The sequence below is a fragment of the Vulpes lagopus genome, chromosome 8 (genome assembly GCF_018345385.1).
Source record: "Vulpes lagopus strain Blue_001 chromosome 8, ASM1834538v1, whole genome shotgun sequence".
Classification (NCBI taxonomy): domain Eukaryota; kingdom Metazoa; phylum Chordata; class Mammalia; order Carnivora; family Canidae; genus Vulpes; species Vulpes lagopus.
Genome location: NC_054831.1, coordinates 72,035,887 through 72,060,608, shown reverse-complemented (window position 1 = coordinate 72,060,608; position 24,722 = coordinate 72,035,887). Strand labels below are relative to the sequence as shown.

At 48.7% G+C, this 24,722-nt stretch overlaps 1 protein-coding gene across 4 annotated transcripts in view; it reads right to left on the bottom strand.

Annotated features, from left to right (window-relative positions):
* FRMD4A (FERM domain containing 4A) overlaps window positions 1-24,722 on the bottom strand; it is a 319,692-nt gene that overhangs the window by 78,960 nt on the left and 216,010 nt on the right. For all 4 annotated transcript variants that reach the window (XM_041767383.1, XM_041767382.1, XM_041767386.1 and 1 more), the window contains exons 8-11: window positions 20,884-20,967; window positions 15,423-15,488; window positions 15,090-15,147; window positions 11,229-11,315 (exon numbers count right to left, since the gene is read on the bottom strand). In XM_041767383.1, the coding sequence (XP_041623317.1) occupies window positions 11,229-11,315; window positions 15,090-15,147; window positions 15,423-15,488; window positions 20,884-20,967 (295 nt within the window). The remainder of the gene's footprint in view (window positions 1-11,228; window positions 11,316-15,089; window positions 15,148-15,422; window positions 15,489-20,883; window positions 20,968-24,722) is intronic.

Genomic DNA, 24,722 nt, shown 5'->3' with positions numbered 1-24,722 from the left:
GTTGTCAAAGGGGACAGACTTTCAGTCTTGCACGGCATGGAAGTTCTGGAGATTGGCTGATGATGTGGATATACTTAATACAATGAACTGGACAAGTAGAAAGGTTCCATTGATAAAGTCTATGTGTATTTTTATTACAATTAACAAATTAAAAAAAAATTTAAAGCCTTACAGCTTAAATGACTCTGGTATTCCTCACCTTCAATTGGGGCATAAAATATTTAGGGACGCCTGGGTGGCTCAGTGGGTTAAGCATCTGCCTTTGGCTCAGGTTGGGATCCCACAGTCCTAGGATCAAACCCCAAGTGGGCTCCCTGCTCAGCGGGGTGTCTGCATCTCCCTCTGCCCCTGCTGTACTTGCATGTGTGCTCTCTCTCTCTCAAATAAATAAATAAAATAAAATAAAATAAAAAGCCAAAACACCAAACAGAAAGGTGGAAACTGGGGGAGATGTCAGGGGGAGAGAGACATGCTGTGAGCTTCCCCTACCTGGGAAGGGAAGTGGAGGGTGCCTTCTGCAAACCTACTGAAAGAGAGCTCACTAGGGTCAGCAGGAGAGCTTGATGGGTGCTTCCTGAAGTTTGGGCAACCAAAACCTCCTGCCTGGCTCCTTCCTGCTCAAGAAATCAAAACAATGAGAAGCACATTGGCCAGGTGAGGGGAAGAAGGGAGGAGATGTCACTTTAAGCCAGGCTTGGAGCTTTGGTTGTTGTTAGAAACGATTAGACACTCTAATTACTTAATGAAGTTAATTTTGCTACTCAAAGTGACCATGAGACTTTGTATTTATTATTTGGAAGTGATCAGACAAGTCCCAGGCCTGCCCCTGTTTTTATCTAGGGAAGAGCACATTTTTAACAAACAGTGTGAGATAAAAGAGATTCGCCTTTTGAGAGTCCCAGGTGATCAGTGTTCTTGTTAGACTAGTGAAGACTTGGGTTTTAAGCTGGAGAAACCAAGTCTGTTCGTAAGTCACTATTGGCTCATGGTTCCTTTTGAAGTGGCTGGGGCTACTGGACACTCCTCTGTGGAGGTCTGGGATCCAACCACAGTGTTTGGTTTTGACTTGCTTCTTCAAACTGCATCCAAGGCCAGTGGGGCTCCCCGAGTAGTGGGAATCTGTTTCTGTGACTTATTTAAAGATGGTCAGTCTCCAGGGGGCTGCTGGCCTGTCTGGCTGGGTGTTTATTTGTGTGTTATAAATAGCCAGGGTTGTGTTTGACTCCTACTCTCCACACCATCAATGTGGGTGTTTATATGGCCTCCCTCGTGCTGTCACATGTGCCCGTCTGCGTCAGGACGACAAGAAGCCTGAGACCAGGCACTGCTGTGGGAAGTGGCTGAGCCCTGGGAGACCTCATGCTTCCCAAAAGGGACAGGTCCTTTCTAGTTTTATGATGAGCTTGCCCCTTGTTTCATTCTCTTTACCGGTCTCTAGTCTCTTGATTCTCTTCACCTCAAGAGTACCGATTGTCTATATTAGCTGCTTTGGCGATGAGGAATCAGTGGCCCAGAGAAGTGACTCGTCTTGCAGCACTGGAGCTAGAACTCAGATGTCTTGACCATCAGGCCAGCTATCTTCCTGCTACAAATAACGATAGGGGGTGGGAGCAAAAACGTGGCACACCCAAAGGATTATGCCAGGCCTAGAGGTTAACCCCCCAAAACCAGTCCCCCTGGGACCATTGGGTGGGATCTTTAGGACAGAGTGCACCCATGTCCAAGGGGTACCTCCAAGCAGATCACCCCAGGAGAGATTTGGATCTACCTCTCCTAAAGGAATCATCACATTCTCCTCCTTCTGTAGCCCTGCAGAGAAACTGCTGTCCTGTGACAGCTTCTTTTAAAGGACGATCCGCCTGAATGGGGTGATGCTTTCATTTTCTGCTTATGGACATCATCTTCTTCAAGAGTGACAATCTTTGACACCGGCATGAGTGTTGTGGGACAGTTTCCATGAGAACACAACAAGAGACAAGCTGGTGTCCTTGAAGCTTTGGATAAGTCAGGACTAGGCTCCCACATGGCCTTCACAGGGACTTGTGGGAACAGAGGGACCATGGGTTCCCAGATCCAATAACCAAAAAAAAAAAAAAAATTAGTCCTCTTAACAAAGAGATATTGTTTGCTCTTCGTGGCAGTTCTCTCTCTCAAGCTCAGTGTAAAAGAAACTAACAATATTTGCTATGTCAAGGGCAACATCATTTTGAGAGCGAAAATAAAACTCGGAGATGTAAACATTCAAGATGGGGAAAATCAGACTATGTCTCGTGGTGTAGAGTCTCCATTTCACAGACATAAAAAGAGAGGCACACAGGGTAAATAGGTCATCGTGACTTTTCTGAATATGTTGGAAATTGAGTTAACAGCACCAAAATTCCTCGTTGGTTGAGATTCTGAGATTTACTTTGGGCTGCTGGCTTACAAACTCTTTTTTTTTTTTTCTTTAAAGCATAACTGCCCAAGGAGGAAGTTTGACTTTAACTTAGACTAGACTATCTTCACAATAACAAAGTAGCATCACAAAGTTCCACATTACCCGTCTGTGGAGCAGTTGTCCTCACGCTGTATGGTGTATCCGCATCCCCTTGAGGGCTTGTGGAAACAGAGTGCCCAGGCCCACCTTCTTAGTATCTGAATCTGCACGGCTCAGGTGGGGACGTGGGGTGTGCACTTCTCACGTGTTCCTGGGTGGATGCTGCAGGCCCACGGCCACACTCTGAGAACCACGGCTGTGAAAGCTACAGGACCCTACTGATGCCTCTGCCTTCGGGACTGGAGGACTCATCCCCTCTTTGGGAATCGTCCTCCACGGTAGGGAGCCACCTTGCCCAAGGTCATGACCCTGTGGGTCACCTGCATTAGTGGTGGGTTGCCCCGGGGGATTAGGCTCAGCCCTTGGTCTCATGGTGATGGCTCCCGATGGCCCCTTGTGAGCTATAGAGCTTGGTCCAAGATTGCATCATAGCTCGGCCTCCCTCTCTGCATGTTCCTGCTTCCTTCCCCTTCCCCTTTGGCCTTAATCCCAGGGTACTTTCTGCCTGTCAATCCGGTTCTGACGCTCCTCCCAGGGAGCCCAGGGATGTGCCACTTCTTGTAGGGAGAGTCACTTAAATGTCACCTCCTTAGACCACTCCTGACCATCCACCCTCTCCTTTACTCTTCCTTACCGACTTGCTGTCTTCCTAGAATTGCATACTCTTGACACCGTATGCTGTAGGGTGACTTCATGTTATCATCTGACCGTCTTCCCCACCGGGTTGTATGCTCTGTGAGAGCAGGGTCCTCTCTTGTTCCCCAGAGCAATGCCTGGCCCACGACGGGCAGTTCTCAAGTGGGGACTGTTTTACTGGAAGGGATTTCAAAGTCAACACCCTCTGTTGATGTTCCAGAGAGAGTTCAGCTATACCTAGCATTGGTGCTCTGGGAACAGGACATCTCGTATTGATGTTTTGGGAAGGGTGCCTCAACTTCCTTAGAAGACAACTGCTTTTTCTCCCCTTTCTCTTGGGGAGTTCAGATGGCAGACTCTGGTAACTCTCTATGACTCTCACTCCCACCCCCACCCCCCCCCATTACCCCTCCGGCAGGCCCCTCTCGGTGACCTGTGGCCAGAGTCTGTCACCTACAGTCCCCTGCCCCCTCTGGGTCTGCTCCACACGGAGGGAGATCTGTGAACCAACAGGTGGCAACCAGAGGAGGTCCTCTGATCCAACACTGGGAAGGTACAAAGGCTGCAAAATGCTAAGAATGCTAAATGCATGAAGTAGGGTGTGGTGTCCAAGAGGGGACATAGTGGAATGAGGGAGGCACCCACCCAGGGCCTGCTGAGGCACAGGGCTCAGCAACCCGAAAATGAGTCAAGTGCATCCAAACAGAAGTTGAAACATAAGATCAGCAGTGCACTTAATGGATGCTTAATGCTGAATAATTGAAGCAGGCTAGCTCCCCTGGGAGTCAGTTCACAGTTAATGGAATATTTCCTGTAAATATTATTTTCTCTTCCTGTCTCATCATCAAAAATCTTTACTAATCTGAGGAGGTGACAGTAATGCATCAATTCCCTGAGCTAATGCCCCTGCTTCTGAAATACTCTCAGGAACTGTAGGAAGCTACACTGGCTGCTCAGGGACAGGGGCAGACCATTTACTCTGGTTCTTTCTCCTAATGTCTCAGAGGGGACCCCACAGTGCTCCTAATTGTGCATCTAAGTGTACATAAAAGTGCCCCTAATTGCATATCAAATAAATAAGTAAATGCTGTCTGCTGAATACGTAACAGGGAGCCCATTGCCATTGCTCCCCAGTGGGTGGATTTCATCAGATGCGGGCTGGCCGGTGGACTGCAGCCATAAGTGATGATGAGCAGATATTGAACATCTCTTGTGGGGTGGGCTCTGGAGCCATGTGTCTCGTGCTGTTTGTCCTCTAATGCTTACAGTCCCAGATACAGCCCACAGGACGGATTACTCACACCTTCCTGGCGCCCCATTCAGAAAGACTTTTCTCTTGTAATTTATGATGGTCTCTGATGGTTCCATGGCTGGGGTGCCCGTGGGTCTGAAGAGCGCAAACTACAGCAGCATGGCAGAGAAGCAGCTCTGCATGGCACCAGGGCAGGGTGGGGAGCAGAGTCCTGAGTGTGGGACAGCCTGGTGTCCCATCACCTCTGGTCCTCATGCTTCTAGGAAGGGACAGATTGTCCCACACATGTGGCTTTCAGACTCTCTCAGCTTTGCTCTCAGGAATGCAAAGTCCTCCTCAAAAATAGAGAACCCTCCCTATGTGACGGATTTCACCCGGCCTATTCATCTCTGCCCCGTGTGACCCCAGTTCTGAGAGAGGTAATAACCAATGCCTCCTCAAGATCTATCATTTAATTTTCATTCAGAGGGATCCCTGGGTGGCGCAGCGGTTTGGCGCCTGCCTTTGGCCCAGGGCACGATCCTGGAGACCCGGGATCGAATCCCACGTCGGGCTCCCGGTGCATGGAGCCTGCTTCTCCCTCTGCCTATGTCTCTGCCTCTCTCTCTCTCTCTGTAACTATCATAAATAAATAAAAATTTAAAAAAAAATTTTCATTCAGATGTTCTCAAGGAGGAAAGAGGAAAAACACTTGCTCGTAGCAGCACAACTGCCTGACACCCATCGGACAGTGGATCCGCGGCACATTACCAATAACCCCTTTACACAGGGTTTACAGGCTGGCATCTAGCCTGTTTTTGGTGGCTTAGGTCTATTTGCTTGGCTGTAAATGCAAACTAAGATGAAGCTTGAGATTGAGTGCAAGTGCCTAATGCCAATCTGACCATGTTTCCTTATTCCCTGAGGCCAAGAGGACAGTAACTTCTGAAATCAAGAACCTCTTACTCAGGCAGGCCCCCTTGCTATGTGTGCACACGCACATGTGCTAAAATGGACATGGCAGAGAGGAGAAGATGGGTAAGATCATCTCTGCAGCTGCAAGACTTTCTGACCACAGTAACCCTCCTTCCCCTCCTCTCACCAGCCCCAAAGCTACATAGTCAGATGCACGGACCCTGTTGTTCCTGTATGTGCATGCCAGGTTCTCAACTGTGCCCACAAACTGTCAAACCAACATGTGGGAAGAGAGGCGAGCTGAGATGGCCAGAGGGATATTTCCAAGGGTCACACTGTAATTTAGTTTGGACATCCTGGAGTTCAGGAGTGGGGAGGTAGGCATAGGGTGGGAGGGAACACACCCCTGGGGAAAAGGGAGAAGCAGAAGGGTCTGTGGAGAGGTAGTGGTGGGATATTTAAGAGCTTGTAGCAAATTTGGATACCTAGCCTTGGATACTGTTTGGGGTACTCCCTGATTTTTTTCAAAATCGCTCATAAATATAAGCAAGGGCCCATGTTCTGGGATACATGAATGTATTGTAGATTTCTATTTTTTAAAAAAAGATTTTATTTATTTGAGAGAGAAAGAGTGAGCGCAAGAGAGTACAAGTCAGGGGAGGAGCAGAAGGAAAGGGAGAAGACTCCCTGCTGAGCAGGGAGCCCGATGTGGGGCTTCATCCCAGGACCCTGGGACCATGATCTGAGCTGAAGTCAGATGCTTAACTACTGGGACACCTGGGAGCCCCTGTAGATTTCTATTTTGATTTAATTTGATGTGTGGATTTTTAAGTTTTTGGTGGGCTATTCTTCTGCATATGCAGTTCTAAAATACTTCTGGGGGCACCTGGGTGGCACAGGTGGTTGAGCCTCTAACCCTTGGCTTCGACTCAGGCGGTGATTTCGGGGTCCTGGGATCAAGCCCCGAGCTGAGTTGGGGGGGGGTCCGTGCTCAGCAGGGAGTCTGCTGTAGGTTCCCCCCCTCTGCTCCTCCCCGCTGCTCACGTGTGCACTCTCAAAATAAACAACATCTTAAAAACAATTTTTAAAAACACCTCTGAAGTTGGCCTTGAGCTTCTGAGCATACACAAAAGCCAAAACACCGTTCTCAGGTGTCCTCACATGTCTCGCTGCTCCTGACACGTGTGCCCTGAGGACCTGGACACGGCTCTTCTTCTGGCAAACAGTGGCAGCTTGTATTTGGGGTTGTGCTTCTGTAAGCCGGAGCCCATTTGTTTAGAAGGTTCAGGCAGCAGGGAGGAGCGTGTGAGCAGGAGGGGAGGTCAATGTTCTCTCTCCACTCCACCTGTCACGTCCTCTGTGTTTTACTCCATGTCTCCAAAGCCACCAGGCCTTCAGAGTGACGATTAAGCAATTTAGGGTAGACTCTGTGACCAGAATGGCGAAGTGCACCCAACCGTGAGCTAGGGGTTCTGCCCATTTCTGGACAGCGATCAGCTATCCATACCCCCATCTCCCCTTTTGGGGGGCTCATATGGAAACACTTGAGCGGCTTCTGAGTTCCCCTGGCTGTGCTGTTGGTTTGCTGCTGCATAGCAGAGGATGCCCGCAGGCCCCCGGAAGGAAAGGCAGCAGGCTCACCCTGTCACTGCCTCTACTTGGACGCTGGCTCTCAGGATCGTGCGCCAGGGACGGCTGCTGTAACTGGGGCAGAGTGTCAGGCAGGGCCTCTGCTGGAGCCGGAGGTACAGCTGCTGCTGCAGAAGCGCATCCAGGTGCGCAGAGCTGGGCACCACTCCCGGTTCCCGAGCCCCGTTGGGGCCCGTGGGTGGAGCCCCGAGAGAGTAGCAGCAGAGTAGCCCCCCACCCCCGTGCCCCATGAGCTGGCCCAGCCTCGGGGCACTGCGACTCCCCCATCCGCAGATGCAGATGCACTTGTGGAGCCTGGCTGGCCCTGCCGGGTTTGGAAAGGGAGCACAGATGGCCCCACCCGTCCTAACTCCAGCTGCAGGTGGGAAGTGACCGGCCCGAGACGGGGGTGAGCTGGAGCCTGGTGGCTGTGGCACCTACACGTTCCAACAGTTTCATGCGAGTTTCCAATATTCAACGCAGACTAAGAAGCAGCGGCCCGGGGCACGGGCAAGGGGCTTCGGGCACTTAATGCACAGTGATCTGCGTAAGGGCATTAGCGTGCACCTCCTTGCACACACAGCTCGGGAGCCAGGAGTGCACCCTGCATTCCCAGCGACTCACAAAACAGATGGCTCCTTCCCAAAGGTCCTGATTTTGTGGGAGGGAAGAACAGGCTCCCTGCCGTGTTCCCACCACTGGGCCTGCACCTTGGCTTGGGTTCATGTCTGGTTTTCTTGAAGGTCCCACCCCATGACGTCTCTGCAGGCGCAGACACCCCTCAGGCTAATGAAACTCAGGCACCTCTCCCTCACAGACCTTGCAAAGGCCTGTTTTTGTTTTTTTGTTTTTAAGATTTTATTTATTTATTCATGAGAGACAGAGAGAGAGGGGAGGGGGCAGAGACACAGGCAGAGGGAGAAGCAGGCTCCATGCAGGGAGCCCGCCGTGGGACTCGATCCTGGGACTCCAGGATCACGCCCTGGGCTGAAGGCAGGTGCTAAACCGCTGAGCCACCCAGGCATCCCGCAAAGGCCTGTTCTTATTTTACCTTCAGAATGTACATTAATTTCTTTTCTTTTTTTTTTTGTACATTAATTTCTTAAAGAGGGCTCCTCAAATTACATCAGGGTCAGGGCCGTGCCACTGGGTCCCCCTCTGTCCCACAGTCAATGTCATGGTGGGGAACCCAGCTGAAGTCTGCTCACAGCTCCTGGAAATTCCTCTGGTGTGCCAAGTGTCTCTCCCTCCCCACTGTTCAGCTCTGGTTCAGTTATGCTTTGGAAACTCTTCACACCCTGGAGCTCCAACTGAATGCCCAGCTGCTTACCTGTCACAGCTACCCCAGTGTCCCATTACTCCTCTAACTGCTGGTTCTAAACTTCCCTGCTTTGCCTTCTCTTGTGTCCCACGCTGGGAGCCATTCCAGATTCCCCTGCTGCTCTGACTGCCACCCTGTCGCCCCACACAACCGATAAACCTCACCTACCTTCTAAACACTCCTGTGTCCCCTCTCCACACCTACTACTGACACCCTGCATCCCCGCCAGTTCTGGCCTATGACACTACTGTAATTATGTCCCGGTATGCAAGTTCTGTCCTCTATTTCTCCAGCTCATCCTCCACATGCTGCCAGAGAGATGCTTCCAGAACAGTGAGGCTCTGATGCAGCCCCTCGTCTGCTTCATGGTGGCTCTTGCTGCCTCGAAGATGAAACACACAGAGCCTTGAGGCCCCAGCCTCATCAGTCTTCTCTGACAGGCCTCTCCGCCCCTGGGTGTCAACCTGGGGGCTGTGTGCTTCTGCACCCGGCATGTTGCTCTCCTTCACAGGGTTTCCACGCATGCCCACACGCCTGCCCACCCTGTTCCTCTGGCTCCCCCTTCGCTGCCTGCAAAATTTCATTCCTCCTCAGGCCTAGTTGTGGATTCTCCCTTAATTCTCCACCGACCCTCACACAGACCTCTCTTAGAGCCCTTGGGGACACTGATGCAATTATCATACACTTCACTCCTTGAGGGCCTGGCTGGGTCTTGGGGACATGACGTAGCTTATGTACTTTCTCACCCTCCGCTCTGCTTGGCACATAACAAATATGCAATAAATATTTTCCTGAATGCGCGACTGCACAGTCATTTTGGTGGCTTGGTTGCCCCTCGATTAGTAACAGGCTCAGGAATCTCAACTACTGGGGCGCCTGGGTGGCACAGTTGGTTAAGTGTCTGCCTTCAGCTCAGGTCATGATCTCAAGGGTCCTGGGATCCAGCCCTACATCAGGCTCCAGCCTCAGCGGGGAGTCTGCTTCTCCCTCTGCTCACACTGCCACCCACCCCCCAACCCAGTAACTACTTCCTTAGAGGCCACAGAAACATCAGTTATTTTACATAACAACACGGTCTGAGTACAGCCAATGCCCTGAATAAATATCCTGACCTTTTAACATTTTTTTTTGCTGACCTGGATGAGCTCAACAAATGAGAGTAAATCCCCTCAGTCAATGGCCAATTATCCACACCTTTGACTTCGTGCTGTTCTGGATCCTGACGCCTGTCACAGAGTCCTGCAGGAACAGTGACAGCTTACAGAGCTTCTGCGATGGGTCGCACCCTGCAGTTTTCTGCCTATGGGGTGCTATCTCATTAATTCATTCTGCAATCTTCCTTAGTACCTCAATTAGAGAAGCGAAGCCAGCTTAAACTTATTAATAAATGAAACTGAACGCTGATGAATACTGTTAGTATGTCTTTTGGACATCCAGAGGGAGAGCAGAATTCTGCTGCATTTTAACAAACTGCCCAGTGGCGACTATGCACGTCTGCCTTGGTCTTCCACCAATGCGGGCAGTCAGGCACTGGAGGGATTAGAACCAGGATTTTGTGAGAGGATCTAAGAGGGTTCTTGGGTCTTGTCAGCTGGAAAAAAGGCCAGGCAGGTTGCAAAGATAGGAGACTGGATGTCAAAAGAAGGAGAGAGGGAAGGGATCATGCAAGAAAAAATAAAGCACAGAAACAAAGGTCATGTGGGCACATGGCAGAGGGAAAACTGGAAGAAAGAGTGTGGAAGAAGCACAAACCCTGGGACTGAGAAAAACACAGAGGAGACAATGCAGGGTCTGATGAAGGTCTTGCAGCGTGTAAGTGGAACCTGGAGAGGATATAGCCACCGAACAATGTGCCCCTGGACAGCCAGGTCCCTGCTGAATTGTTCCCAAGGAAGAATGCCCCCCTCACTTGCTCAGGATCTTTTCTTAGAACCGAACTGACTTACTGATCAATGGGAGTGCAAATCCTCCCCAGCAAAGGTCCATTTCTCCCCTTATCATTTTAATAAAGAAGCTGGCTTTAGGGCTGATGTGAAGCCAAGGAGAGCCTTAGATCAGCTCAGATCTGTAGCCTGGATTTCCATCCTGTTCGTGGACAGAGAAGCTTGGAAAGCCATCCAGAATGACATAATGGACCAATATTGCTTTCTCTCTCCTAAAGCAACTGTGGTTTTGATAGACTTTTAATATGTATTTCAGGGCTCGAACTCCATTATTCTCTGCCAGAGGATCTGAATGACAGCTCTAGCCCAGAGATATTTTTCCATTATAATTTTTCAATTTGTTCTGGTCTGAAAAATGTGTGTAAATGAAAACAGAATTCGAGCACTGTGCTCCCCTTCAAACATTCTGTTTTGTGTTTGCGATGACACTGCAGACCCTGCTCTGCTTCCCTTTCTTTTTGGCAAATGACCTTATTTTTTCCAGATTTCTGACCACTTCTAATATGCCATAAAATATTTACCTGATTTGCAGGAATGCCTTGTATTCTTCTTTATTTTTCACCCTGTTTTGACCTACAATTTCTTCTTTTAGCTCCCCACCAACAAAACCAAAACCAAAACCCCCAAAAAAACTAAAGCAGCACACCAGAATGCTCTGGGAAAGCTCAGACTGGCCTCAGGGCTGAAGAGAGACATTCTCTCCCTTTTGCAAGTGGATGGAGCCCCCACCCTCCCCAGCCAGGAAATCGAGGAACAGGACAGTCTCTCAAAGCCCTTTTGCCCATCTGCTTTGGGAGAGCTGGGCCAGTCTCCTTATCTTAAATAATTATAACAGCTCAGATCTCCCGAGTGACCAGGAGAAAAAATATTTACCTGGGAACTCAGACTGGATTACCGTGGAGTAATTTGTATACATTCAAATTAGCAGGTGATGGCTGAGCCCCGAGGCTGCACAATGTAACATTTCTACTCACTTCTCTCTGACAGCCAGACGCCCACAAAGGAGAGCCTGCTTACCTTCCTCGGCTTCACTTTATCGTGGTAGTCATACTGGAAGATTCCTTTGTAGCTTAGTCCCAGCCACCATGGTATCCCCTGCTTGTCCTAGGGCATGGAAAGGAGTATGGGTAAATACAGACCCAGAGAACACATACAGGAACCTAGGGAAGGCCTCCTGGCTCACGTGATGACAGAGGAAAATGCAAATCCCTTGAAATGGATGGAGTCCACCTTTCTACTTTCCACCTTAATGCATGTGCCCTATCAGCAGATGATGCTCAGTTATGTGAACAGGTGCCATGGAACATGCCCTGGGATGGGGACCCAGCTCTGCTCCCAACCAGCAGCACACTGTGGTCCTTCCCCGTCTTTGAGTAAGTAGAGAATTCTTTGTCTCCTTCTAAGATTTCAGGTTTCACCACAACAGAAAAATCTGAGAGCATTCAAATGAAATGACCTTCTAAGCAGAGAAGGTATCATCGACTATCACAGCTTAGAAGGGACCATGGAGAAGGTGACTCCTCTAAAAATCTTTTTTTTAAGTTGGTGGTTTTTTAAAGAGAAGTTTGAGGTTCACAACAAAATGGAGAAGGAAGTACAGAGATTTCCCATACACTCTTGCCTCCATACCTGCAGTCTCCCCCACTATCAACATCCCCACCAGAGGGGAACATTTGTTATAACTTGATGAACCTACATTGATCCATTATGATCACGCACAGTCCAGACGTTACATTAGGGTTCATTCTTGGTGTGGAATACTCCATGAGAATGGACAAATGTACAATGATGTGTATCCACCATTATAACATCAGAGTAGTTTACTGTCCTAAAAATCCTGTGTTCCACCTATTTACCTCTTCTTCTCCCCATCCTAAGTTCTGGCCCATAGTTTTACCTCTGCCAGAATGTCATATAGTTGGAATCATATAGTATGTAGACTTTTCAGCTTGGCTTATTTCACTCAGTAATATGCATTTAAGATTCCTCTGATTTCAAAGACAAAGAAATCAAAGCAAAGGGTTGGTTCTGTTATACTTAGGGCCTACCCCGTCCCTCCAGCAGGCCAATGGCAGTCCAGGATGGGCAGATGCCACCATGTGGTGCTCATTTTAAGAGATCTGCTGGACTGTGTGACTCCCGCTGTCAGACAAAAGTAGCAAAATTGAAGCCTAGACCTTCTGAGACCTGAATTAGAAACACCAAGTCCCTCTCTTTCTTTCAACAGAGACCTCTTGCCACCAGATTGTAAACTGTGATCCGACATTCAGGTAGGAGGACTCTGAGCTGTTCATTAAAGCTCCTGGATGCTAGGAGCCAAGTGGGCATATGAAGCAGCCATTCCCTAGATTTGTCCTAGTTGCCACACCTATGAATAACCCAGTATAACCCATCGTAGATTCTTAACAACTCAAAACAGGCTTCATGCTTTTCAAATACTCGTATGAGTTATTTCAATGTAAACACAATGATAAAGAAGACTGGCAAGAAAATACACTTTGAATTTTTAGAAAAGTTTCAGGGTATGTGATTTCCTACACATTTTTTTAAAGGTATAAATCCTCTGTCTCTGGAAAGCACCTGTGTGTCCTGCAACAGTTTCAGAGAACAGCACAGGGGATTCAATACCACCACAGCTTCGGGTTGACCAGGTAAGGGTGGTCGCCACCCCACAGAACATGGCATCTGTGAAATCACGAGGCCACTGACTGGTGAGGCTGGATCTGGTTGGTTTGGGCTGGCTTGGCTTCCTGTGCTCTTTCTCCAAATAAGTAGGAGAGCAACTACTTAAGCCTGGAGATTCCAAGAGCCAAACATGCACTTACTTCTGACACTCTGAAAATCACAGGGTCTGCTTCTGCTCTCACAAATGGCAGAAAAGCATGTTACTTAAGTTGCACTGGAGGGCAGAAAGCATATTCATCAGAGGCCACCCTTTTGTCAAGTTCTGGGGCTGACAAAGAGATGGGATGACACAGGTTTATACAAGTAAAAGGCTGGATGAAGTCTCTGCTCAAAGATTTCCACTTTGTCTATATAGTCTGATATCTACCTTGATCGTCTTCCAACACCTAGGAGACTTTGTGGGGGTAGCAAATTTCGTAAGCTCTATTTTAAGTATGAGCAATGGAGGTGAGATCAAATTATGAACAAACAGTGAATGAAAGCACCTAGTCCAGGCAAGTCCTTGTTCACTTTCTAGAATGCAGACCCCTTTGCCACATGGCCCCACAGAATATTTCCACAACGGAGAGACAGACTCACTGGCTGATTTCTATGAAATGCCTCTTGTAACAATGTCAGGAACTACTGTTAGATCCTTACGTTTCTTTATGGTAACAAGACGGTGAAGTGGAAATGGACTCTAGGAAATGGACTCAGCTATGTGTGGAACCTTGGCAGCCAGTGCTGTGGATGTTCAACCCCATGTCACAGACTGTCCGATTTCCTCTTGGGGGTTGACTGCCCAATGAATTCACTGGGCACATGACAGCGTGTGGCCTCTCAGGTTGGGGTTCTCCTTCATGGATCCATCTCCCTCATGGGGATGGGAGGTGACTCAAAAGGCCAGGTGACACTCCTGATAAGACCTCCAGCTTAAGCCTGAGAACTTCTGGGCAGGAATGGTGGTGACAGTTCTGTGAGTTTCATGAATGATGGTGAAGAGGGATTATGGCCTCCCTCGGTTGGAAGAGCTTTGGTAGGACATCAGGAAGGATTTAACAGTTTCAGGCTTTATGAGAGATCCTGAGCTGAGCTGCTGGGTCGGACTGGTGTCCCTGCATATGCCTCATATCTGGGCTCCATGAATAGAGTTCTGACATTTGTTCCTATCATGGAAGTATACCTCAATGACCCAGTTCAATGCTCAGTAACATTTATTTAGTAAATATCTACTGAGCATCTCCAATGTGTCAGGTGCCACACTGGGTTCCAGGAATAAGTAACAGGATGCAACACACAGTCTTGGCCATCCGAAGGCTGCAGGTTAGTGGAAGACAGAGGCAACTGAACATGTACCAAGGACATGCAAAGTGTTGTGTAGGCTGCCACGAGCGACACAAAGATAAATGAAACATGGAGCATGTTCTAGCCCAAAGGATTTAAAAATACAGCTGCATGGAACCTTGTGGAAAGAAACTGGCCAAAGAGCAAGAGAATCTCAGGTTGGCTGGTGGAACCGTCTTGCATTCAGGAGGGTTTTCTGCACTTTTTGGCTGGACTTTAGGCAATGACTTAAACTCTGCATGTTGTGGTAAACTAAGGGAGGAAAAGTATCCTTTCTCATCACAGATAAGGGCACACCAGCACATCCTTGTCTATTATTTCAAGGAAGGGGTCCCAGACATGGGCATTACGGATAAAATTAAAGAGAGTTTGGAATAGAGTCTGTGTTCCGTTGGACTGAACATCACAATATTTAGAAAGACAAGATCTGTCTCCTTAAACAGCCATGTACTTAATCTGTCAGCCGCTAATGCCAGTCCTTCTCCAAAACTGCCTATGTGGCATCTGACCACCAAGAAAAACACTGCTGATTCTGCTTAAAGTTTTTGTTCTCTGCAATTCATTGCATTTAGATGGAATCTGCGGTCCCGACCTCCCAAGATTCTTCTGAGTATAAAAGGAAGTAGTGATTTATTGTACCCACTTTACATGAGGGAACGTGAGTTTTGAAGAGAAACTGCATCAAGTCCTCCCACAAGAGGGAAGCTCCAGGACCCCAACTTCCCCTAGGACACAGTCATCCTGACCAAGTCCTCCACCCTGCCCACTGCCAGTCCGCCCACCAGATCTTCAGTAAGACTGAAAAGGAAAAAAGTGAGAGGTGCTTGTGGGTTTTTTGGGTTTTGTTTTTAGGGCAGGCTTGGCACTTACCTTCACCGCATAATAGTGAACTCCGTAGGTCGGAAGAGACTCCACAATGCTCATGTAGCTGGGAAGACAGCACAGGTGTACACACACACAGACACACACACACACACAAGGGTGGTTATTCGGCAGAACTGGAATCATATACATATTTGTGTGTGCATGTGCATGACAAAGCTCTTGGGGGGATTACTGACTTGAAAATGAAACGGAACCATCCCCCCGTGGAGATATGTCCATCCAGCTGTTCAGAACTGAACAGCCCTGACACATGCTACATGCACACACACACACACACACACACACACAGCCTAAGGGAGCTGGGAGGGGACCACTTACTTTACAATTGCTTGACCTCTGGTCTGGCCATTCAGTTTCTTATAGTGCTCAATTACTCGATCCTCGCTAGAATTATAAGACAAATATTCTGTTACATATAGTCCCTGGGTCACCAGCCAGCACCCTGCTAGTGGAGATACTTCCTCTGAGCCTGAGCAATCTTAAGAGAAGCTCCAAGGAGCTGATAGCTCTCGTAGAAATGATTTGCCCTGAGTGGCACTTCTGAACTCAGCCTAAGTGATGTGCCTCGGGCTACAGATTTCCATGGGGTAGGCTCCTTGCAGGAAATGCTATGAGGGGAGGGGAGGAAGCAGCAGTGAGCATGTGTCTCACTGGAGAGGGACACAGAATGAGGGGGGAGGAAAACCACTGGCTGAACATCGGGGTGATGCTTTGGCTGGAACGCCCACATGTCTTCCTCCCCCTCCTCATCTCCTGAACCCTGTGCACACAGGACCTCACACAGGAGGGCAGGCGTTGACCTCAACAGAATGCCCAGGGCTTCCCTAGCATGAATTAGTGGTCAGGGTTGAGGGCTTCCAGTGAGGATGGGAAAGTTCTGGAATTTGGGCCTGGCTAATCCAAACCACGAGATAATCAGAGGCCCAGAGAAGCACTGGGAAACACCATGCCAGCTACTAGAAGTGAGATGAGAGCTCCTTGATGTCTTGAAATCTTACTCCGAAAACAAGAGACTAGCTCGTGCCTTGGGGGGCACTGGCCAGCCAGCCAGACCCTGCTTTGACAGAGCAGGGGGCATGAAGGGACTCTGAGAAGTGACTCTGGTGCCCAGGGAGCTATGGCTGCTACCTTTGGAAGCACAGAACTAACCAGGAGAGCCAGAGGGGAAGCACATCCCACCTGCTGAGAAGTCAAGTCTGAAAGACTTGGACTCTGTGACCTGGTCATTATGTATTTATTTGGTATCTGAGGTGATCTAAAGCCTTTTCTTGCCTTTTTTTTTTCAAAGGAAAAAAAGGGGGCAGCCTGGGTAGCTCAGCGGTCTAGCACCACCTTTGGCCCAGGACGTGATCCTGGAGACCCAGGATGGAGTCCCATGTTGGGCTCCCTACATGGAGCCTGCTTCTCCCCCTGCCTGTGTCTCTGTCTCTCTGTTTCTCATGAATAAATAAATAAAATCTTAAAAAAAAAAAATAAAGGAAAAAAAGAAAGGCTATTTCTAGAGGTAATGTCTCCTGTATGTTCACTAACTACTACTTGGGGCTAATTTATTGATTTTCCCAATTATTATCTTACTATTGAATGGCTCCCTCTTCATTTTAGTATTCTGAAATCTGGGGTATGTACAATCAACTGACTCTTCCCAAGCGAGCATCTTTACGCTCAGAACGGAAACTGGCTAGCCACAAGGAGCCCTTCTCTGGTTGGAAAGTCATTTGGGGGGGATCTGAACACTTTGTGTTCAGAAAGGGGCAGATGCAGATCTATTTATCCTCGGCTCCCAGGCAACCTGGGACGCTCTGCACAGAGTGTGAGAAAGCCCTCTCCCGAGAGCATTCTCCAGGAGCAGGCTGCCTGGGGAGGGCCCCACCTCACCAGACCTTTGGAGATCTGTTGGGACATTTGCAGGGTTCCTCTTCTAGCTCGCACGTCTCCCACTCACATGCTTTGGCATGTTTCCTACCACAGGATCTAGCATTTTGTGAGGTCAACTCTTGGATCCAGGGGCAAGCAGATCAGTGTGGATGTGAGCTGATGGGAGGGAGGATCCCTGGGCTGGGCTGGGGAGATAAAAATCAATGTTGTGCCGTAGCTGCGAACACACTGGAGGCTCAGACCAACACCCGTGTAAATCAGAAGCACCGCAGGCAGCTGTTTCTTAGTGCCCAACAGCTGCAGGGCTCTGCTACCACCACAACTCCCAGGATCTCCTGGTGCCCAGGGCCAACGGTGAGGCCACAGTATCTAGCTTCTCCTTCTTCAGCTTTTCTTTCTTTTTTTTTTTTTTTTTAAAGATTATTTATTTATTTATTTATTTATGATAGACACACAGAGAAATAGAGAGAGAGAGAGAGAGAGAGAGAGAGAGAGGCAGAGACACAGGAGGAGGGAGAAACAGGCTCCATGCTGGGAGCCCGACATGGGATTCGATCCCAGGACTCCAGGATTGCACCCTGGGCCAAAGGCAGGCGCTAAACTGCTGAGCCACCCAGGGATCCCCTCTCCTTCTTCAGCTTCTCCCAAATCTTTGGGCCCAATCGAAACACCGTGGGCCCATCCTGTGATCACCTGCCATACTCACCGAGAAGCCATTCTGCCCCCATCTCTCCCCCCACTTCCTCTGGAATTTACAGATGGGCTCAAGTGCACTGAGCTTTGCAGAGTTTCCCAGTGACCCCAGATCTGTGGCAGGAACTCAATGGAATAACTATAAAAAATGCACCAGCCAGAGCAAATAGAACTCTAAAACACTAACTGGAGGACACCGCGTCACACGAAAGGAAAAGACAGCGATTAAGGCTGCCTAGGCTTCGCTAGTCTTTCAGTGAGATCATCTCTCTGCAGGCCAGGGGCCCAGGAAATGCATGGGGGATCAAGAGGAAACATGGGGATGGTGACATGGTTTCCTGTCTTAGAGGAGCCATCGCCAGCCGGGGGCAGTGATTCTGGAGTAAATGTAGATGCCCCTGCATAGCTGGCGTGGGTGCTGTGAGGGTGGGGGGTGTCCAGCATTTGCAAGCTAGGCCCTCGGGAGAATCCAGGTCAGGGCCCTCATACGGCTCTGTTCTGTGGCCCTGAACACATAATTCTAACCTCTGCCTCAGATGCCTGCCAATTGGGAAACCCCGAGGAGTAGAAGTCCAAGCTTGTTACACGCTGAGGGAAAAGCAGCAGAAAGGATTACTGCATGATTACTCAGCATTCCTATGCACCTTTCACTACTTGCTAATTGCATTATGTGACTTCTTCCGCTCTTAATTAGAGTCTGGATTCGGTTGGTATGGTTAATTCCATTTTATAGATGGGAAATTGAGGCAGCAGAGAAGTAAGTCAAGTAAGTCAAGCTTCCTGGGCTGTCATTACCCCATGTTCAGAAACGTGGCTGGGATTCTAAAACCCACTGCTTCGCTCTCTAGGCTGTAATGTCTTTCCTGACTAGCGTGGATGGGCTGCCTACGGCCTTTTCTGGCCTGAAGGCCATCTGCCTCCTCTGTGAAGGCCAGCGCGAGCAGGAGAGCCTCGAAGAACTGCAAATATGTGTCCTCCATTCAGGGATAATCAGGGCTGCGGGCAGCTCAATAGAGATTGTGAGGTCAGGGCCCGTGAAGATCTCTTCCATCAACAAGGGGTGATGTTACCATCACAGAGATGTGTGATGATACCAAGGCCAACAGAAGTCCATGAACATGCTTGGTCTGCCAGCTTTGTCTCCAGGCTCTGAAGCATGAGCAGCATTTATCCCTTCCTGAAATCTTTGCTTTTTTTTTTTTTTTTTAAAGAAAACCAAATAAGTAGATTAGGAGAGGAGGGTCAACTACAGCTAGCCAAGCACAGTGGAATAAGGTGATTTTTAGCAATAAGTCAACAGGATGGCCATGCTGCTGGCTTGTCTGGGCTGTGGAGCTGGAAGGCACCCACTTCAGAAATAGCCCTCAGTTCTGCATCCTCTCTGTGAGTGCACACAGTGGCATGGGTGTCTCTGGGTCTAAAGGAGGCCCAGGGAAAGTGCTGGCCAGGTCACAGACACAGAGGGACACTCCGGCAAGATTATAGATGCAGATGAAGATGAAGATGTTCATATTGACACAAGAGAAGATACAGCATTTCTGTATTAGTAATAACATGGGAGCATGGAGCAGACTGTGGAGAAAATGAAAGAGAAATCGAGACAGAGAGACAGAGACAGAGAGAAGGAAGGAGAGAGGGAGAGTTACAGAGGAGTTGGTAAGCACGAGGTGTAGGAAGTGTCTGGAAACAACTGAATGAGGAGATCACGGAGGGATGGTTTAGGCTAAAATAGCAACTTTGACCCCAGACAACCCAGCAACATCACAGCCCCTACCTGGCAAACACACCTACTTTGTGTAGAAACTCTGGCTTCCAGAGTTATATTCTTGTATCTCTAGCTCTTTCACCACTGGTTTCCTAAGAATGAGCAGCTGGGGGGATGGTAGGAGGACACAGAAGATGAGGCCCAGGGAGCACAGGGGATTGGGGAGAGGCCAACAGGACCCCAAGAACACATGTTGGTGTTCACACATGCAGACAGGGTAGTTAGTCCCTGCAGGCTAAACAGATTCTGTTCCTGGGGGCTAGATTATAATTACACAAAGCCACTGTGGAGCGCCATCTATGTTAGCAAAGGATGAATGGCAAAAAAAAAAAAAAAAAAAAAAAAAAAAAAAGAAAGAAAGAAAGAAAGAAAAAAAGAAAGAAAGAAAAAAAAAAGAAGAAAGGAAAAGAAAAAGCTCACTGAGAAGAGATTGGGTGGGGAGAGCATGTCAGCACCCTGGAGGGAGCTCTCTGCCCCAGGGTCCAGCTTCTCATTTCTGCTCCCGCTGCCCCATCCCGTGGTCTCTTGAGGAGAAACTTCTTCTGGACTAGAGTTTAATCTGGCTCATGCCCTTCCGCATCACAACATGCCTTATCCCAGCCAAAGGGGTCTCCCAGAGCCACCTGAATGGCTGAGACCCAAGCGTGCTGACTGCAGACGTGTCCAGATGAGATGAAATGCTTGCCATCCATACATTTCATAAAGCATAACAAAGATGTGCTTAGAAGAGTCACATGCTACAATTTATCAAGATTGACCTGTCCTGCGATTTTTGTTTTATTATGATGATGATGATTTATTATAAAAGCGGCCGATGCTTGCCATAAAGAAGTCAGAAGGGACGCGGCACTGTCGCTTGTCAGGGGACAGTGGCCAGGGCCTGTGTGCACAGTGTTTGCACACACCACCCAGGAATGCAGGCTGTGCTCGACTGTGACCAGAACCACACTCTGGGACCCTTTCATATGCCTGTGCTATTCAGAATCAGTAATTTAGGGCCTGACAGATGAACGAGGGTACAATGTTACATGGAAGCCAAATGAGGAGATATGAAACATTGTGGGAAAATCAAAGAATCAATCTCTCTCTTCAGTGAAGAAGAAAAAAAAAAACCCTGTAGTCCTCCCACATCTCAAAACCTCACACATCCTGTCATCAAATGACAAGGATTCCAGAACGAAACTTGAGCAGCACATGAAAGGGTCTCCAAGGAGGCAAAGCATCCAAAGTGAAATTTTAGAAGGTTTTCTTTTTTCTTTTTAAAGAAAGAAAATAGAAAAAGGAGGTCTCACGCAAACCGTGGCATCTAAATACATGCGGGAAGTGGTCTGACACAGGCCCAAGCCACTCCGACACGTTGGTCTAGCCTGCCCCTCGGCAGCCCCTAGCCCCCTGCACCCCAGGAGGGCTCGCTCCTGAGGGGTATGCAGAGGGGGTGCAGCTTACCAGTAGGCCAGGGAAGGGTGTTCCTTCAGGGCTTGAGTGGGAAGTGCTGGCAGCTTCTTCAAGTCACTCCTCACCACCTCATTGCTGGAAGAGAGGAATGGGACAGAGATAATGCCCAGGAATGGCTCACCCTCTGTCCTAGACACCTGCACTACAGGATCCAACCCGACCCAGCAGCCTCAGCTGAGACCCCACATCTGTTCCCTTTTAATGAAAAGTGGGGGGAGGAGGAAGGGGTGCTCCCTTTAAATTTATGTATTTAATACAGAGGGAAGAGAACACTCAAGGTGCAGAGCCCAGGGGCCCTCTCCCCAGGGGCACAGAATAGGGCAGAGCAGAGTGCTCACAGATAGCCTGAAAGCAGAGAGAGCCAGAGACCAAGTGTCCCTGAGCAGCATGAATCTGGGAGGAAAAGAGTCACCCGTATCCCGTGGGAGAAGCTCTCAGGGATTGGTCATGGGCTCAAAGGCCTGCAAGAAGGGGCAGCCCACGGGATGCCTGGGTGGCTCAGCAGTTGAGCATCTGCCTTCGGCCCAGGGCGTGATCCTGGGGTCCCGGGATTGAGTCCCACGTTGGGCTCCCTGTATTGGAGCCTGCTTCTCCCTCTGCCTGTGTCTCTGCCTCTCTCACTCTCTGCCTCTCATGAATAAATAAATAAAATCTTAAAAAAAAAAAAAAAAGAATGGGGAGCCTGACTGCTGCTCCTTGAGAGCTGTTCCCCTTGCTGACACACAAGTCTGGTTTTCTTCGCTTGGATTGACCACATGCTGGAAACTGTTGTCTAAAATATGACAAATAAATAACCTTTGCTTTTGGCAAGGCCTGGAAATGACTCTGAGAGTGGGAAGTGGATTATCTGGTACTAGTAGGAGGTCTGGCACCAGAAATCCCTTTTTCCACAGACTCCCATGTTCTCAGGTTTGAAGGATACTTAAATACTTTCCTGGTTTTAGCCAGTGTTTTTCAGAGGCTTGATTCCTCTCTGCACACTCAATAGACCTGCATCCCCACTGGGCCAATGTATTTGGTGTTTGCACCCACTCTTTACCTCAAAGGCAATTACTGGCCTCCACCTTGGGATGGAGGTTTTGCTATTTAGAGGGTATTTCCCTCTCCTGGTCTAGCAAGTGTCTCATGGCTCCTATTGGGCTGGCAGAGGCTCACCCCATGGAGCCTGCCTTGGTCCTCGGTTCTTTTTTTATTTTACCTTTTTTTTAAGGATTTATTTATTTATTCATGAGAGACATGACTGAGAGAGAGAGACAGAGACACAGGCAGAGGGATAAGCAGGCTCCATGCAGGGAACCCGATGTGGGGCTTGATCCCAGATCCCAGGATCACGACCTGAGCCAAAGGCAAGCACCCAACTGCTGAGCCACCCAGGAATCCCTATTTTACTTTTTAAAAAGATTTTATTTACTATTCATGAGACACACCGAGAGAGAGGCAGAGACACAGGCAGAGGGAAAAGCAGGCTCCCTACAAGGAGTCCAATGCGGGACTCAATTCCAGGACCCCGGGATCATGCCTTGAGCCAAAGGCAGATGCTCAACCACTGAGCCCTCCAGGCCCCCCTGGTCCTCAGCTCTAACCAAGGCTATGGGAGCAGCTTCTGTGCTGCTCACACAGAACAAGGCAGATACTGGTCACTGGGATGCTGGGCAGTGACGTCAAAAGAGCAATGCGGTATGAGCTCAGTAGTAGGGGGGGCGGGGGAGGTAAGAGGAAATAAGGCCAAATGAAAGGCAGATTAGGCACAGAATGTTGAGAACCTTCACCCGCAGGCTCACAGAGTTCAAACTCTCCCAGGAGGCAGTGGTCAGCCACTGGAGGTCTTCACACAGGTAAGCCACTTGCGTTCAGGACAGTTCAATTCCCAAGTAGGGTTTGAAGTTTTTACTCACATGCCATTAAGACATAGTTTAAGCAAATACTCAGTTCACCAAACACCGGAGAGCCCACAGTGATGGATTTCTGGGTCTTGCCTCTTCCCTTTAACTACAAGCACCCCGAGAACAGGGATCTGATTCACTGTAAATATCGAAAGACACTCTTAAGGGACGGGCTTTGACTAGCTGAGGCTGTGGGAGAGGCAATTAAGCTGGAGTCTAGGTTTACCCACACTCATCATGTTCAAAGTATATTTGGGGAAGGAAGGAGCTAAAGGAGGAAGGGATTGTCTTACCCATGAAACACTAGTTTGTTGGCAAACAAGATTCCCCGATGACAATCCCAGGCTTGACTTCCCTGCTAGAGCCTGTAGTGGTTCCTCTCCCTCTCCCCCCAGGGCAGGGTTACATAGACAAATATAACAAGAAATCACTAAGGCGTGAAGCCCATCCAAATCCATTACGTTCTGGAAGGGATCCATGGCTCTTAATCCTTCCCAAAGGACAACTATGTAGAAATGTTCTATTTGCCTTTCTGCTGTCTGTAAACATCTGCACTAACTTATAGGTGGTCAGCCCTGTGGAATGATCCAGCCTCGTGCCGTGGTTGCGTATCACAAAGTTGCCCTGATGGGAGACCTGGTCACTCCATCTCCGGAGGTGTGAGAAGCTAAAACCTAATGAATATGCTGGAAGTTCCCAGCTTCCTCTCCCGGGGTCTTCCACTTTCTCGGACATCTCCCCCAGAGTTCAGTGCACCTGATAAAGGTCAACTTAGAAGACACGCTAAAACAGTCCATGTTTCATTTTTAGAAAAAGAAAAACGGTCTCTTGGAGAGTCATTTGCTGAACTGAGACTAAAACCGAAGTTTTCTTATTTTTAACATTAACCAGATTCTATGAAAAATAGAATCTTTTAGGTAGTTATTAACGTTACCAGCAAAAACGTAGACTCCCAGTGCTACCCTGGTCTTTTGATTTAGGGTTTTTTGTTTTGTTTTTTGTTTGTTGCCATGATGTGTCTCTCATCTACTGCCCATACCACTCATCAAACCTAGGAACTTTGAATGATCCACTAAGAAAATTTTCTGAGATTTCTAGCAATACATCAAACAGGGAATTTGCCGCAAATAACAGCAACAGCAAATTTAACCAAGACACCATGAGGCAAAGGAAGCAAAAATCCTATTTGATAGGAGGATTAGCAAAATCCACATGGGTTTGTCTTCCTTTAGGAAAAACGAGGAGGGCAGCCTGGGTGGCTCAGTGGTTTGGCGCTGCCTTCAGCCCAGGGCGTGATCCTGGGGTCCTGGGATCGAGTCCCACATCAGGCTCCCTGCAGGGAGCCTGCTTCTCCCTCTGCCTGTGTCTCTGCCTCTGTGTGTGTGTCTCTCATGAATAAATCAATAAAATCTTAAAAAAAAAAAAAGGAAAAATGAGGACATTCATTTTCAAAAGATTCTCCTTGGGTGAAAGGCGATGTCCATAATTTGTGGCACAAATCTGGGGCAAAAAGAACATGCTTAGTGTGGGAGAATTATTCCTGCACCAGGGGTTTTGATGCACGTAGCACTAAAACACTACGGGGCACTAAACCCGGAATGGCAAACCAGTGTAACAGAGAGCACTGCCCTGTGACATCGAGAAAAGGCACCATGATGCTAGCGTCACACCAATGCCTCCACGTTTTGTGAGCCCATCACAAGGGTCCAGTTCTCCGGGGAGAGTATTACAGGTCCTCATGATTGGCAATTCCCAAATCTGAAAAGCTCTAAAAATGGACATTTCTTAACCCTCTTGGTGGCAAACCTAGACTTTGTCACACGAGGCAATGTTCGACCTTCCTCTGCTCCACTTGGTGCCAGGAGCCACGTTCTGGTGCAGGCACAGTACGAGACTGGACTCCAGGTGCTGCCCGGACCCTGACTCGGTGTTCAGGAATTCCCTGAG